General features: G+C 40.1%; 1 protein-coding gene across 6 annotated transcripts in view; it reads right to left on the bottom strand.

Moving 5' to 3' along the window:
* Positions 1 to 528: 528 nt before the first annotated feature.
* The window catches only part of LOC131440480 (aminopeptidase N), a 53,737-nt gene continuing 36,786 nt past the window's right edge, over positions 529 to 17,479 (bottom strand). For all 6 annotated transcript variants that reach the window (XM_058611790.1, XM_058611792.1, XM_058611793.1 and 3 more), the window contains 10 exons: positions 15,175 to 16,112; positions 12,360 to 12,518; positions 11,919 to 12,298; positions 11,526 to 11,865; positions 10,316 to 10,713; positions 1,873 to 2,153; positions 1,618 to 1,817; positions 1,243 to 1,554; positions 1,103 to 1,184; positions 529 to 1,050 (listed from right to left, as the gene is read on the bottom strand). In XM_058611790.1, the coding sequence (XP_058467773.1) occupies positions 895 to 1,050; positions 1,103 to 1,184; positions 1,243 to 1,554; positions 1,618 to 1,817; positions 1,873 to 2,153; positions 10,316 to 10,713; positions 11,526 to 11,865; positions 11,919 to 12,298; positions 12,360 to 12,518; positions 15,175 to 16,064 (3,198 nt within the window). In that variant the 5' untranslated portion in view covers positions 16,065 to 16,112 and the 3' untranslated portion in view covers positions 529 to 894. The remainder of the gene's footprint in view (positions 1,051 to 1,102; positions 1,185 to 1,242; positions 1,555 to 1,617; positions 1,818 to 1,872; positions 2,154 to 10,315; positions 10,714 to 11,525; positions 11,866 to 11,918; positions 12,299 to 12,359; positions 12,519 to 15,174; positions 16,113 to 17,479) is intronic.

Here is a 17,479-nt window from a genome sequence, read left to right as displayed (position 1 = left end):
TCGACATTAATTTTGCTTGAAGTTAGTGAAATCGAATAAGAGAGACGTAATTTATTTCGTTCGTTCATATTTTTGCTTTTCTCTATTTTAAAGTTTCAGTTTAATGATTTGAAACTATCGCTAGTCGTTTATATTATACCTGTTTATATAGTCGTTGATAATCTCTATTGCTCAGAACATCTGCAGGACTAGGAGTCAACAATAATTGTTCTCGATAGGATGATTTATCCGCAATGTATTTTTTTCTTCACACATTTTTCAAAGAAGAAGGTAAGAGAATTAATAAACCGTTAGAATTGGCATTGGTTATAAAATATATATTAAATTTGGTGATTATGTATATACACAGGGATTTCTTTGATTTCTATCTTAGAGATTGAAATATATATATATATATATATATATATATATATATATATATATATATATATATATATATATATATATATATATATATATATATATATATATATATATATATATATATAAAATTATATATAATTATGATTTGTCATTAAGTTAAAGCAGTACAGCTTAAGTACAAGTTTAATTATTGCAAAATAGGGTGGCAATTACCGTTTGATCTGACCAACAGTCATTCATTGGTATGTAAGTGAGAAATTTAAGCGATGCTCCTGTAAACTTAGGTAAAATAAGTCAATGCAGTAATCAGGTATTTAAAATTTTATCCTAGGTTTGGAGACTCCTTTTGCTAACGTGTTTCGATCAAACTTCAGCCAGAATATTTACAGTCTTGAAGCTTTTGGACACTTAAAATATAGTTTTAACATACAACAACAGTATGCAAACATAGTGCGCAGTACCATGAGGAACACTTATGTAAGTTGTGCAACAATATGGAAACCTCATTCCTTCTTTCTAGTACACACTATTTTATATATCATCAGGGTCATAGATAACTTCGCTTAACCATTGATCGATTGTGTTGGCATTCATGTCCATCCATAGAATATTAGCTTGAGCTCTTTCAATTGCTTGTTGTATAGTTCTTCCAGTGTCCTTCAATTGTGTTTGCGCAAACTCCTTCAACTAAAATAAAATCATTTTTATTTGTTGATTTAGGAATATCAGAGCAGCATACTTCATCAAGCTCGTACTGTGTATTCAGACGTTTTGTAGAATATTTGAGAATCATATTCAAATTGGACATTGAAGTTCCGAGACTGCAAAAAGAAACAATATATGAAAAAAGCTTTTCACGTATTACTTTATTATACGAACTATTCTTTCATTTTCTTCCAATTGTTTCGAATATAGCTGAAAGCAATCGGCTGACCTATTACATTGTTCGATACAGCAAGAAATACACGGAACACATCTTGCTTACGAATTCCGTACTCATCAGTCATTGAGTATTCTAAAAATCTTGTTAAAATCCACGTTTCTCGGGAGCATCCGAGAGCAGATAGAAGTGTTTCTTTCTCACTTGAAATTGTCGTTTTCTGGAACCTCTGCCAGGCAAAATCCCATTCAGCTTCGTCACCATACTTTATTGCTGTGCAGTACACAATGTTCTTTAAGTTTGGGGAAATACTAAAATAAAATTCATATCATTAGTTTCCTGTAGTTACTGTTCGTGAGGAAGTTTAATATTACGGGTTATTGATGTCAGGATGTACTTCATGCATCCATTCATAGAATTTTTGAACACATTTGCTCACACATTCTCTGTATCCTAGATGACAAGCAGATGTAAGTACGTCAACTCGTTTGTAAATCGTCAACAAAGAGCTATCTTTTGAATCATCGAATCCCACTTTTGCGTAAATTGGTTTCAACAGGTGCAGGGAGTATTTCTGAAACGAGAATTCAATTAGCTGGTATTGTTCATAAATTAACAATTTTACATACTTTGAATCTAAAGTAGTTACTTGTTTTGATCAACATTGAATCGATGAAGTTCAATGCGTTAATAGCCGCTTTCCATGGCACGTAATCAGTTTCGTGGACCAGATATCTGGTAATATTCAATGCAATGCTATAGTTAAGGTATCCTCCACGAGCAAGGTTGAGTGCGTCATCGATAAGTTGAGCTCGGTTGGATGGAGCAATGGATTTGAAATTATCTCGGTCTCTCAGGTGATTGATAATCATATCCCAATTTTGCTGATCATAGTTTACCCGATAGTATCCTGCGTAATGGTATACATTAGATATTATAGTGTGGGTAAACAATTTTGAACAAAAACTCTATATTGAAGATTAAGTAAAATCAGTTCGCAAATATATATTAAGATCGATTCAACATTTTCAGAATAATAACAGAGAAATCACATATTTGATAACTCATTAGGAATAGACCTCTATTTCCAGTGTTTTGTTTCGCCGGTTTAAGTGACGGTGTACAATATTGAACACACTTTACCCTATAACTCCAAAACCGGAAGTCCGATTCGAATGAGATTCAGGAATTCCGTATGGGACCGTAAGACATTTGAATCTAAGTTTGTAAAAATCGGTTCATTCATCTTCGAGAAAACCTAGTGAGATTATTTGACACATACACACACACACACACACAGCGAACAAGTGTCGGTTCGGGAGTTTTTCAGTCATCGGGGAACTCTCCGTCGGTGTAGTCTAAATCCTTCGCCGGGGATTAGACGAGTAGCAATGGTATGGATCGTAGCACTGGTATGGATCGTCTGGGCGCCAGTGAACCGGAAGCTTTCCTTCAACCGGAATCAGTGGAGCGACTCAGGCACCCTGCCGATCGATCCGTTCACGGGTATCGGAAGCGACGGTTACGGGAGAACTTCCATTGTCGGGGAATTTTTCCTCGGGGTAGGTAAGATCCTTCGTCGGGGACTAGGCGAGTAGAAGCCACAGCACCGATGTCGAGTGCGAACCGGAAGTCAGGCTCCAACCGGAATCACCGGACCGACCTCCTTCTCGTGTGCCGGTGACATAATCATGAATAATCGGGGTCGGGAGAACTTCCTTCGCCGGGGAATTCACCGTCGGTGTAGGTTAGATCTTTCGCCGGGGAGTAACCGAGTGGAAGTCACAGCAACGAAATCGAATCGGAATTACAGGACCGATCTCGGCACTCATTCGAGTGTCCCGCGTGGCAAAATACGAGATTTGGTGTCGGGAGGAACTCCGGGGAGTTCTCCGTCGGGGTAGTCTCGATCCTTCAACGGAGATTAGATGAATTGATTGCGACGCAGCTCTGATATGGATCGTCGGGGCACCAGTGAACCGGAAGTCATCCTCCAACCGGAATCACTGGACCGACCCAGACACCCTGCCATTCGAACCGTTCACGGGTTTGGGAACGTCGGTCCGAGGAAACTTCCATCGTCGGGGAACTTTTCCGTCGGTGTAGGCTAGATCAATCATCGGGGATCAGCCGAGTAGTTCGCGACGTAGACCAGTCCTGGGTAGTCGAGGTGTCAGCGAATTGAGTGGCGGTGTTTCAGCACAGCCCCATGCCGAAGTAATACCTTATGGTAGTCCCGGCAGGATGAGGGGAACGAAGCTTAGGGGGTGTTTTAGTTCGGGTTCGACTCCCACATACCAAGTTCACTTATGTGCAGGTAGCTTGATGATCCGGCGATTTCACCTCCTACACAAAAAAAACACACACACACAGATATTGCTCAGTTCGATGAACTAGATCGAATGGTATGTGACACTTAGCCCTCCGGGCCAATTTTTGTTGGTCGGTTTTTCAAGTGATTGCATAACCTTTCTGCATGAGAAAGGCAAAAACAGTCCTAAAATTGAAGTTTTTGCACATTGCCCTGTAAGTCCGTGTTGCTGATTAATAATCGTCGACCCCTCGACGCTTGACCGGTCTATATTATATTGTATTTCATTTGCTAAGAACAGAAGATTTCAGGTATCCATTATTATACGAACAAACATTAAAAGTAATAGTACAGTAACGTGCGGTCACGTTTTATTCGCTTTACGCTGCTAATCCCGAATTCGGAGCGTTTCCGATTTGGTTTCGGTCTCAAGTGTCAGTACCCGGTCCAAGTTCGTTCCTCCTCTCTCCTTTCCAAACATTTTGGTCCTTCGCGTCCGGATACAATGGAGAAAAGTGAACTGGAAAAGTTGTGTGCGAAAAGAGAGGTTATGTTTGCCAAAGTAAAATGGGAGCTATCCGTTGCAGAATCGCTCAACACTCGGAATCCGTCCTACGAAGAGGTTTGCGAACGGAAAGACAAGCTCACGGAACTTGCCGGTAACTTCGATACAGTACAGACCACGATAGAAGAAACTACCAGCAATCTTACTGGTGTGGCGTCGGTGTTCAACTACCGATTGCAGTTCGACGGAATTTACTTCAAACCAAAGGGATTGTATACGATATTCTTGGAAGAGAATCAAGATCGAATATCTAATTACAGCAGCGGATCAAGACAATCGGTTAACAAATTGCGGGATGCAATCAGAGCGCTTGTAGAAACTCAACAAACTTTGATTAGGCATCAAATCCAACCAAACTCTACATCCGCCGGCAGTCAAGTGTCGAATCAGGACCATGCACAAAACGTAAATCTTCCTCAGCTAAATATTGCCGTATTTAAAGGAGATCGGAAAAATTGGCATTCCTTCAAGGATAGCAGAACAGACCTGAAAGATTCACTGAAGATGCAGTACCTATTGTCGTACTTGAACGGCGATGCGAAGAGAATGGTTAGTTCGTTTCCCATCAGTGACGCCAACTACAAAGAAGCCTGGGATACACTGGAAGCGCATTACGATAAAAAGAAGTATACGGTGTTTGCCCTAGTTCGCGAGTTCATTGATCAACCGTCAACAACAACAGTAAATGGACTAAGGAAGCTGGTTGGTACATCTGATGACGTGATAAGACAACTCAAAGCTCTTGGAAATGAGTTCGAATCACGAGACCCGTGGCTCATTCATATTCTACTGGAAAAAGTCGACAGAGAAACACGGTCTTTGTGGGCTCAGAAGATAATCGATGTAGATACTCCAACATTCGTCGATTTCTTGGAATTCTTGCAGAAACGCTGCGATGCACTAGAGACGTGCACAGCTTTCACGAAACGAACAAACCAAGGTGATATGAAGAAAGAATATTTGAAAGCACATGACAGTGAAAGGGTGCGATCATTACACGCAAATGTTTCATCATCATCAATCTGTGTCAAATGTTCGAAGGATCATCCGATCTACCATTGTGAACGATTCAAGGAAATGGACGTGGTAGCGCGCAGAGAGTTAGCACAATCATCGAGGTTATGCTTCAACTGCTTGCGCCCTTCCCACACAGCGAAGAAATGCTCATCAAAATCTGTTTGTCGCATATCAGACTGCCAACAACGTCATCACACTTTGTTGTGCACACTGGAATCAAAACAAGTGGACAAGAAATCAGAACAGGAGGAATCCAAACATGAAACGGGTTTGGAAACAGCTGTTGCATCAGTGAACGTTATTGCAACACAAACTTTAGAGGATAAACACGAATTCTCGCTACTGCCAACGGTGGTGGCTCGAGTAGAAGGGAGTGACGGTAAACAACACGTTGTACGAATTCTCATCGACAGCGGTTCGCGGGTGTCGCTCATCACGGAGGCGTGCGTAAAGCGTCTAGGACTGAGACGTAGCAATGCTTCACTAGAGGTTACAGGTATAAATGCTGAGGTCATTGGTAAAACCGCCGGCAAGGTTTCGTGATTTCATCGCGTTTCGAAGAAGCAACAAAAATCGTCACTCAAGCCTATGTACTGGGAAAGCTGACGGCAACTCTACCGTGCCAGCGTTTCAACGTGTCAAATATGCCTTATCTAGCAGGCTTACAACTAGCCGATCCACATTTCAATAAACCTAGTTCAACGGACATTATTCTTGGCGCCGATGTCTTCCTGTCAATACTACAATCAGGACAGGTCAAGGATCACAACGGAAATCCTGTGGCACAGCGTTCTGTCTTCGGATGGATGGTCGCAGGTAAAATCTCGAAACAGGATTGTATTCATACTCATCATTCAATCATCAACTTACACCCGGAGGTTGATATTGATCGTACTTTACGTTTGTTTTGGGAAGATCAGGAACTACACCGTTTCAAACAACTAACTAAGGATGAACAAAGGGTGGTTGAACTGTTCAACTCCACTCTAACACGCTCGCAAGAAGGTCGCTTCATCGTTCGTTTACCTATGGATGATTCGAAGCTCAAATTGGGAAATTCTCTGATAGCCGCTATCAGGCGATTAAGATGTATCGAACGCAAATTCGATAGTGACAGCAATTTCAAGAAGCAGTACCTATCATTCATGCAGGAATACCAGGATTTAGGTCACATGGAAATTGTACCTCCAACGAAGATTGATGTGGACTGCTCGAAGAGTTACTACCTACCTCACCATGGGGTCATCAAAGAGGACAGCATCACTACCAAACTACGAGTGGTGTTTGATGGCTCGTGTTCTACCACAACCGGAACTTCGCTAAATGACGTTTTATTGGATGCACCAAACATAAACGCAGACCTGTTCGAAGTACTACTGCGCTTTAGATCCTATCCAGCAGTATTTATAGCGGACATCGAGAAGATGTATCGTCAGGTGTTGGTACACTCGGACGACACTAATTATTTACGTATCGTGTGGCGAGATTCAGCTGATAAACCCGTACAGCACTTTCGTCTTTTGGCAGTTACTTACGGTTTAAGGAACTCAGGATTCCTTGCGATGGCAGCGCTGCACAAAGCAGCAGAAGTTTACGAGATGATATACCCAGAAGCTGCTGAGCGAATCAAAAGGCATATCTACGTCGATGACTTAACTTCCGGTGCCGACTCAGTCAATGAGGCAAAACAGCTCATAAAACAGATCAACGAAATTCTCAGTGAGGCTGGTTTTACTCTCCGTAAATGGTGCTCTAACTCAGCAGCAGTATTAGAGTCATTATCAGATACAATTAACAGTTCCATGCCAATCCAATTTCCCGATGAACGAAACATAGTGAAAGCTCTTGGAATGCACTGGCTTCCAAAAGAAGATGTGTTCACGTTCAAGGTTACTATGTCAATCGATAGACCGAATACGAAACATCAACTATTATCCGATTCAGCCAAACTATTCGACCCATTCGGATGGTTTGCACCGGTGATTGTACGAGTCAAAATCCTTTATCAAAAATGTTGGCTCTACGATCTCAATTGGCACGATTTACTGCCTCCCACCATCGAAGAGGAGTGGATCGAAGTTAAGGAAACACTACACCAGCTAGAACAAATCAAAATACCGAGATGGGCTGTAAACTACAATGACAATGTGCAGCTACACGGTTTTTCGGATGCTTCTGAAGAGGCGTATGCGGCTGTAGTATATTTAAGATCAGTAGATTACAACAACGAGATTCATGTCACCCTACTAGCAGCAAAAACGAAAGTTGCTGCAGTTCGACAAATTTCCATACCACGGTTGGAGCTTAACGCAGCTGAACTGTTGGCGAAACTTATGAAGCAAGTTGCAGAACCATTGGAGAGATTCAATATCGAGCGGTATGCCTGGACAGACTCTACTATAGTCTTGCAGTGGCTATCCGGTCACCCCCGCAAATGGGACACGTATGTAGCGAACAGAACTTCTTTGATTTTGGACGTCTTGCCGAGAAAGCACTGGTCGCACGTCACATCGAAGAATAATCCAGCAGATTGTGCTTCGCGGGGCATATCCCCGTCCGATCTAGTCAACCACCCGCTCTGGTGGACAGGGCCTGCTTGGCTGTACGAAGATTCATCTACGTGGAATCGAGAAGTACCTGATTATAATAACAATGAAGATACACTGGAGGTACGTAAGCGATATAAAACACTAAATATTACCGTTAGTCTTCCAGTAACAACCAATGTCATCGAAAAACAAATAATAGAACAACGATCCAGTCTCATCGCGGCCTGCTGGCAGCTGGCTCGTGTTTCGAGATTTACGTACAACATGAAATGTGTGATAACCGGCAACAATAAGCTTTCCGGTTCAATTTTACCTTCGGAACTGCATCAGGCTCGGATGAAATTTGTTCGACTGGCGCAGAAGGAATCCTATGCAACCGAAATAAAAGCACTTGCTTGTGGAGATGAAATTCCCGTCAAATCCGGAATTCTAAACCTGTATCCGTTTCTCGACGACGCCGGTACGTTGAGGGTAGGAGGACGATTGCAACAGTCGTTGTATGCCTTCGATGTTAAACATCCTATAATATTGTCGAAAACCAATCACTTCCCTAAACTACTGGTGGAGGAAATTCATGTAAACAATTGCCATGCCGGGCCAACTTTGATGACAGCAACAATAAACCAACGTTATTGGATTCAAGGTTGACAGGTAGTGATCAAACAGGTGATCCGAAAATGTTTGTCGTGTTGTCGGCAGAAAGCGCAAACGGCGAAACAGCTAATGGGAAGTTTACCAGCAGCTCGAGTGACAGCATGTCGCCCTTTTGCTCATGTAGGGGTGGACTATGCTGGTCCGATAATGGTACGTTGCAGTAATACTCGTGGAGTACGGTGTATGAAGGGATACATCGTAGTTTTTATCTGTTTATCAACCAAGGCTATTCACTTGGAAGTCGCAGGTGATTTAAGCACTGATACGTTTCTGGGACCATTTAGAAGGATGATTTCACGACGCGGCTATTGTAGCGAGGTTTGGTCCGATAACGGCACAAATCTGGTAGGTGCCAATCGACAACTGCAGGAAATTTACGAAATCACAACTAATCACGCTAAAAGAAAGGAACATTACTTCTCAAATCTTGGAATTCGCTGGCGATTCATACCGCCTGCCAGCCCGCATCAAGGTGGCATTTGGGAAGCCGCTGTTAAAAGCGCAAAGGAGCTGCTTCGGCCGATTATTGGAGATAAAAATCTAACATACGAAGAGTTATCAACAGTATTGTGTCAAGTAGAGGTTTGCCTCAACTCAAGACCCCTCTGCTCTCTATCCTCGAATCCTGAAAGCCTCGAAGCCCTCACACCGGGGCATTTCTTGGTTGGTCAACCTCTCAACATGTTACCAGAACCGGAAGTCACCCATCTCAAGGTGAATTATCTAGATCGATGGAAAATGGTACAGCGATATACAGAGGAGTTCTGGCGTCGCTGGCGCGATGAGTATATTGCCACATTGCAACCCAGAGGAAAGTGGAAGATGAAGCAGGACAATCTCAAACTCGGTTCTTTGGTACTCGTGAAGAATGATAACAGCCCACCGTCAACTTGGGACTTAGCACGCATCGTTGCCGTACACCCGGACCAACAAGGATTGGTTCGCAACGTCACTCTTCGCAGAGGAAAATCGGAGTATCAGCGTTCGGTGCAGAAGCTATGTCCGCTTCCTGATTGAGCCGGTGTCTCAAGGCGGGGAGGATGTTGCTGATTAATAATCGTCGACCCCTCGACGCTTGACCGGTCTATATTATATTGTATTTCATTTGCTAAGAACAGAAGATTTCATGTATCCATTATTATACGAACAAACATTAAAAGTAATAGTACAGTAACGTGCGGTCACTTTTTATTCGCTTTACGCTGGTAATCCCGAATTCGGAGCGTTTCCGATTTGGTTTCGGTCTCAAGTGTCAGTACCCGGTCCAAGTTCGTTCCTCCTCTCTCCTTTCCAAACAGTCCGAAAGCGGAAATCGTATCTGAATTGCGGATATTTGCATGGGATCCTAAGCCTTTTCATTCAAAACTAAGTTTGTGAAAATCGGTTCAGTTAGTCCGAGGAAAGCGATTGCACGTATTTTCTTTTTTTTTGCACAGCCATCTTCAAGAAAAGCTAGTGTTACTTTCACACATACAAATACACACAGACGTTTTGCGATCTCGACGAACTGATTCGGTATGAGACACATAGCCCTCCAGGCCACGGTTCAAAAGTCGATGTTCACATTTAGAAAAAGTTATTATTTCAGTTTTTACACTTTCCAACGACATTTAAACAATGATGTTGAATTGTGGATTAATTGATGAGCATGAACGAAATTTTAAATGAAGATATTCGCAATAATTTCATTTTCCTTTTTGCATAATTCAAATTGTTCAAGCAATTTTTTTATTGCATGTTATAATGCTAATTCATTATATGAACTTCCACAAAAGTATGTATGCTTTAAAACTGAAGGTATCGACTTACCCATCACGCCATACACGTCCCCGTAAAAAAATTTTAATTTTGTTTTATTGACATTTAGTTTTCATATAAATTAAGTTGATACGTTAGAGTTTAGCCATGTCTATCTTGTTTTCTACTACACATAACGATATTTGTACATCGCACAGTTTAGAATACTGTATTCTTACCGGTTTGCTGAATGTTCACAATAATCCAATCGTGATTGGGAATATCCATTTCCTGAAGTAAAAGCTTTTCTTCTGCTTTCATCCAAACGTATGGTTTGGTATTGTTAAAGTTTCGTTCGCCTAGCGTCGTGTATGTAATAGGAATCCACCATAAAGGTTTTTCATAACTTTTATCGGAAGTATTGCTAAAGGGTTCAATAAATATGAATCGTTCCTGGAAAAACTCAATACTTTTACTATCGTAGTCTCGAGTCACTTTCACAACAGGGAATCCCGTCTGCAAAGTCCACGTGTCCATAATTTCTTTCACAGTTGTGGAACCATCGAATATATCTTCAGCTCTTGCTGCTTCGGTAAGATACATCCAAAGATCATCTTGTTCTGCGCTTTGGTATTTTCTGAAAGATATCATTTTGTCTGTAGGTAGCATTTCAAGATTATTTTATGTTGCTGTGTGTTCATATGGGAACTTCACTTATTTTACTTTCTCATACGTTCATCATATGCGTCATCATGAATTCGAAAGTCCCACGACAAAAGGACGTAACTGCAAATGGGAACCTTTCTTCGTTTACTTTCCCTTTTGATTATTACGGAGCCATTACTGCAATTTCTCGAAAGTTTCCAATTTGAATCGAAATTGCCTTGCACGTTTTGCGAAGAGTAAGGCGTCAAATATAAAATCAGTTCGGTAAATCGTGAAAGAAAAAGTAAACAAAGAGAAACTGTCGTTTGCAGTTAGGCCGTTTTGTCGTGGGACTGTCGAATTATTCGACTATTTTTGTATATATCTAACAGCTAAAGTATAAAAATCGACTAGTGTTCTAAACAAAATAATAGACGGCAAACATCGAGTAATTACCGAAAGGAAAAGCAAAAAAAAAAAAAAGATATGCTTTCAAGGCTGAATGCGAAAATCAGATACTTCAACTTACATCTGTTTAAGTATTTTTGAATGTTAAAATCAAACTTTTATTTTCAAAAACATTTTCAGTAAATGAACCGGGCGAAAAAACTTTGACAGCAAAAACTTGAGTTGAGTAAAGTTACAGTGAAATTCTGGTTTTGCTTCAAAAATACTCAATTGAGTTTTCAAATTATGTGCACTTGTTTGAGTTTTGCCTTCAGCCGTTCATTTGTACATTAGGTCATTTCTATAATCACACAACATTTTTGGAATGTGTTGTTGGTGCTAACTTCAAATACATACTTATCATTCAAGTAGTTTGTCAGTCCTTTCCTGAATACAACTGCCGTCAAGAAATGATCCATCATCCGTATGATTGCTGCTCCTTTACCGTAAGAAATTTTATCGAAAATTTCATTTATTTCTTCTGGATTGTGAACATTAACAGAAATTTGATGCGAAGAAGAGAGAGCGTCTAACGAGAATACATTGTGCAGCTCGTTAACCACAAATTGTTCCATTGATTTCCACGCTGGTTCAACGGCATCTACACCTAAATATTCCATGTAGCTTGCAAATCCCTCGTTCAGCCATAGATCTGTCCACCATGAAGGGGTTACTAAATTTCCAAACCACTGATGAGCTAAAAAATGTATCATTAGTAAACATAGAGGAATAAAACTTTTATATCAGTACCCAGCTCATGTGCGACTACTGTGACCACTCGTTGTTTGTTACTCTTCGCAGAAATGTTTGTCTCGTAGAGCATGGCAGTTTCGCGGTATGTTATGAGTCCCCAATTCTCCATAGCTCCTGCACTGAAATCAGGCAAGGCTATCATATCCATTTTCGGCAGGGGATACTCTATGTCGAAGAACTCTTCCAAATATTTCAAAATTTTTGGTCCTATATCGAGAGCGTATTGGGATGAAATTATGGCATCGGATCGTGCCCAAACAGCGAAATTATTAGATGTTAAATTGACAAAATCGCATACTACAAATGCTACGAGATATGTAGGCATGGGGAGCGACTGTTGGTAAACATCCCACACGTAGTCCTTCAATCCATCTTCGCTGCAATATTTGATTAGTAATCAATATTTCTGTGAAACATTGTATGATGCTGTCAATTTACCTGGCTGAATAGGAACTTATTTTGGGCATATTTGATAATGAGGTCATATGACGAGGTCTTGCCAAACTTATGCTGAATCGCGCCTTCAATGCTGGCTCGTCAAAACACGGAAAAGCACGACGAGCGTCCGTTGGTTGAAACTGAGTAGTGGCTAGCCATCTGGTAAAATTAAAATAGAAAAACTAATTATTCCTCCCTATATGTGCGGCTCATATTGTATTTTCAACTCAAAAACTTTTCAATATTTGTGTTTGAACTTGCTTGTTTGAACGGTGATTCACTCGAAACTGTACGAAGCGGTAATTTGCAATCATCATTCATTTAACTGCTTTAGCAATTCGGTGTAGTAAACTAAGAGCACATTCAATTTTATGTTCAATTTAAAACAAAATTCGTGAAATGCTGGATTAAACAAAGTATTCCAGTTGAAATGTATTGTAAATCTTTGCAAATAGGATAACGGTACTCCCTTTCATGTCAGCTCCAGTCGTCATATCATATACAAAACCCATTAGTTAGAGTGAGATCTGCTGTTTTCTGTCCGATAGATTTATTTATTTTTTTATTCATAATACATAATACTTGTGAAGTAAGGATATAATTCCACAATCGGTTGCAATTCAGATGTTTCATGTTTCATTTTTCATAACTGCTACCACTACTGTATTCTAAACTACTATGATGTATTAATTCCCTCTGTTAAACCAATTTTATTTATTTATTTATTTATTTAGGTATAATCAACAGACACAATAAAGTCCGATCCGATGAACTTGTAATGTATCGAGACCGATTAGTAACCCGCGACTTTCGTAGCTTGGTAGTTGGTGGGGATTGTTCCACGGTAAGCGCCGTAGAGCGAAGAGAGTGAATCTGCCTTGTATCGATTCGATTCTATAAGATCCGTTTATGTAGTGAGGGTTCCAAACGACAAAACAGTACTTCAGGGATGAACGAACAGAGATTTTAAACAGTACACGTCTGTAAAATGTTTAGTCAGCTTTAGAAACGATATAGCTGATGTGTTGCTTGAATGTCAGTTGCTCATCGACAAAGACGCCAAGGTCTTTAACACACATCTTTCTGACTATCTGGGATCCTTCCAGAAAGTATTCAAAATGAAATGGCTCTTCCTTCTTCGAGAACGTAATGGTCGAGCATTTGTCAGGATTCAATTTCATACGGTTAACTTTACACCACTCGGCGAAGCTCAACAGCTGTCGTTTTACAAAATCTGCATCTTCTGGGCTTCGAATGTAATAGTAGATCTTAACGTCTTCGGTAACCGATAGACGAGGGCCCTCTAGAGTAAGGTTGACGTCGTTGAAATACAGTAAAAATATTAATGGCCCGAGATGGCTACCCTGCGAAATTCCGAACGAAGCGATAAACTCATTGGAAACGTGATCGCCGATTTACACTGCTAAACGACGACACATAAGATATGATTGCAGCCATCGTAGGATGCTGGAGCCGAATCCAAGTCTCTCCAATTTAGCAATTGTTATGTTGTGGTTTATTATGTCAAAGGCAGAAGAGAGATCGGTGTAAATAGCGTCTGTTTACAAATCTTTTGACATACCATCAGTCGCGTAGTACATGAATGACAATAGGTTGGTGGTTGAGGAGCGCTTACAGGCATAAAGCCATGTTGAGTGTCGACAATATATTGCAGTGGTTAAAAATCGTTGTCAGAATAACCTTCTCAAACAGTTTAGGAAATTCATACATTCTGTTCGAAAATTGCAATTGCTCTTTATTTCGGTAGGTAACTGATTCCATCGGACAATCGCTCGTATGAAAAAGGTATTACCATAATGAGATGTATGATGGTGCGGTAAATTAAAATACATAGTGCGGCTACTGTGGGACTTTTGTAATTTATCGTACATATACCCTGCTTTACAGGTGTTAATTATTTTAAACCATGCTATACAGACTCAAGTTTTATAAAGCATACATATACATTGAAGGAACAACCAAGCAGTTCACTCTGTAGGTGGGTTACTTTTAAGAAACGAGGCAGATTGAAAACCCATCGTACGCAACAAATCAAGGTAGTTTCATTCTTAGCGACTTAGAAAAAGCGTTTAATAAAAATTCGGATCCATAAATGAAATGAGGGTATAGGAGAGATTTCAAAATTTTACGTTTAGTTTCACGTTTTAAGATGCTGTAATATCCATTTTGCAAAATTTCAATACGAATGGAAGATCATTAATAAGTATCGAAAACAATATCGGACCCAGGATAGAACACTGAAAAACGTCAGTTGATATATTTGCGGGTTGAGAGTAATGTTCATCAATGAAAACAACTTGTGAGCGACCAGTAAGGTAGGACCTGATTAGTGGTACTGCAGTATGAGAAAAATTAATGTGAGATGAAAGTTTTTGGAGCAATTTCACATGTGATAACCTATCGAAAGCCTTCGAAAAATCTATCAATAATAAAAATACCATGCCTCGTTTATCGATCACTTTACAAACATTATTGTAAATCTTTAGAAACGCGGTTGTAGTACTGTGGTTTTGCCGGAAACCAGATTGAATAGGATTAAGGAGATTGTGATGGAAGATAAAATGTTGAATTTGCTATTGTAACTTTCTCAAATGCTTTCGATAATGCCGATATAATACTTATTGGATGCAGATTGTTCAAAACCGTACGTGTACCCTTTTTCGTGATAGGAATTATTTTCGTCGCTATCCCAAGCAGGTGGAAATTTTTGATGTCTGTCACAATAAAATTGAATATGTATATAATAGGCTGAATGATGCAAGGCAAATATTTGCATAAAGTCAGTTGAACCTACCTTGTTTCATTTTGAACAGTGTAAGAACTCCGGTAGAATCCTTGAAGGTAGTCATTGAGTATCCCATCAAATTTTATGTGTACCGTGTACCGTTCACCAATTTTTAATTTTTCTTTAAGTTTGAGCACCAAAAATTGTTTACTATCCACGATATATTGTCGTTCTATTTCAACATGTGTCAATAAATTAGCATCGTCATCTGATATTTGGTTATCATCGCTTGTAAATTCTCTGTTTCTTCGGAGCCGACGAGTGTAGCGACTGTCACTAGTATCTGCCTTTTCAGTCGATGCTGGTAATTCATGTCGCTGAACGTATGCTTCGTGTATTTTGAGAGCAACCGCGTGAAGCGTTATATTATCACAGTCCTCCTTCACCAGCAGCTCTATTCCGATCTTCCCAGTAAACGTAAAATTGTTTTCAAATATGAAGGGGATTAATCGAATGTTGTACGCAATCGGCTCAATTGATCTGGGTAATCGTAGATTGTCATCTTCGGATACCGATTTATTGTGACTAGTGTTAGATTGATCTCCAACTGTAACGGAATCGATGGTTTCAGTTATGGAGATAGTAGAAGATGTGCTTGTCGTTAGTGGAACGGTGCCAATGTCGGTTCGAGCCGGCATACTAGTCGTGTCAATATGTAACCGCGTGTGGTTTGTGACAAAATGGAAATGATGATCGCTTATGCTGGCATGGACTGGCGCTTCTTGGCAGCTAGCAAATTGATATATGAGGAGACCGGTACCTACCACGAGGCAGCTGAGTATCGCCATTGTCGTCAAAAGGGTCATTCTCGTGATAAAATAACCCCGATTTTCACTATACGGTCTTGTCGCACCATCCGCTGTGAAGCTCTCCCGTATTTGCATCTTGCTGTTATTCATCTTGAGCCGAATGCTGGCCGTTGGTTAACTATTTCATTGGAATAATCTCTGAAAGGAGAGGAAGACAAAGTTTATTCATTAATTTTTCTCGATTGAGATGAGGTCCAATAAATTAATTCAACATTGAGAGTGTGTCTTGAGTAACGACAATCCTTTGAAGTATTAAATTGTTAGAATAATAACAGAATGATTTTTTAAAAACACTTATATCAAAATTTCAGATTGTCTAACTTTATGCAAACATAACTGTTCAATGTTTTATTGTTTCATTTTCGACGCATTGACGAATTGCTTCTGAAGCTAGTCTTGCAAAAAGCGATAAAGTAAAATCTCTTCATTGTGAATCAAAATCATTACCACAATCCACGACCCAATTCTATTTGTAAAACATATTAAACACTCATATTAGCTCTGTATCGGTAGTTCAGATGAGAAGGCTCTGGAGTAGACTATTCGAGCCTAGACTTGTAGTACCAAGCAGGTTTTCGAATGGTACTGCAGGATAATGATACGAATTAACAAACCATTCGCGCTTTTAAAGTCGCTAATAAAAGAAACAAACAACAAACAACTCAATCTCGTATCATTGAAATTCATTTTTACCGGAACAGTAGAAATAGAAAAGGTATTTGAAATATACAGTTTACGCGAAGGTTTAGTGGCAAAAATGCCAAGATTTAAAATTATTGCATGGTCGCACTCTTCGGTTGGTTCAGAATTGTGAATATGAAGCCATACTAGAAGGTTATCGAGCGTAGCTCTAATTCTATAAAATATTTCTTTCACTGATCTCCCAAATCAACCAATTGGCAATCATAATTCTGTGACGATTCAATTCTTTTGTCCAAGAATTCTTTGAGTGATTTTCTCAGAACACGTTATACAGGCCGTTATTGAAGCCGTGGGCAGACAAACATTTCGGTGGCAGACCATGGACGTTTCAGCAGGACTCGGCACCGTCTCACAAAGCTCGAGTGAACCAAGAATGGCTGAAAAACAACGTTCCGAACTTCATCACGTCCACACAATGGCTCTCGAATTCACCAGATGCGAATCCAATGGATTATTCTCTTTGGGCCATTTTGGAGAGCAAAGTCCGAACTAAAAGATACACCAGTCTCGAGGCGCTGAAAAAAGTTATTGTCCGCGAGTGGGCCAAAATACACCTGCAAGTCACATTCGGGCAGCTTGCGATTCGTTTTTTGACCGTCTCAAGGCCATAGTCAAGGCAAAAGGTGGTCATATCGAGCAAAAGTGAATTGATTCTGAATTTTGTATTATTTTTACACATTTTGTACTTTGAATTAAGTAAAAGTAATTTTCCAAACTGAATTTATGGCCTTTTTAATTGGCTACACTTCGAGTGCCGGACCCTGTACTTCATATCGTATTCGCCATGCACAAGTTACAGCATT

This window comes from Malaya genurostris, chromosome 1 (genome assembly GCF_030247185.1).
Source record: "Malaya genurostris strain Urasoe2022 chromosome 1, Malgen_1.1, whole genome shotgun sequence".
In the NCBI taxonomy this organism is placed as follows: Eukaryota; Metazoa; Arthropoda; class Insecta; order Diptera; family Culicidae; genus Malaya; species Malaya genurostris.
Note: the sequence above shows the minus strand (reverse complement) of the source record. Positions and strands in the feature narration are given on the sequence as shown.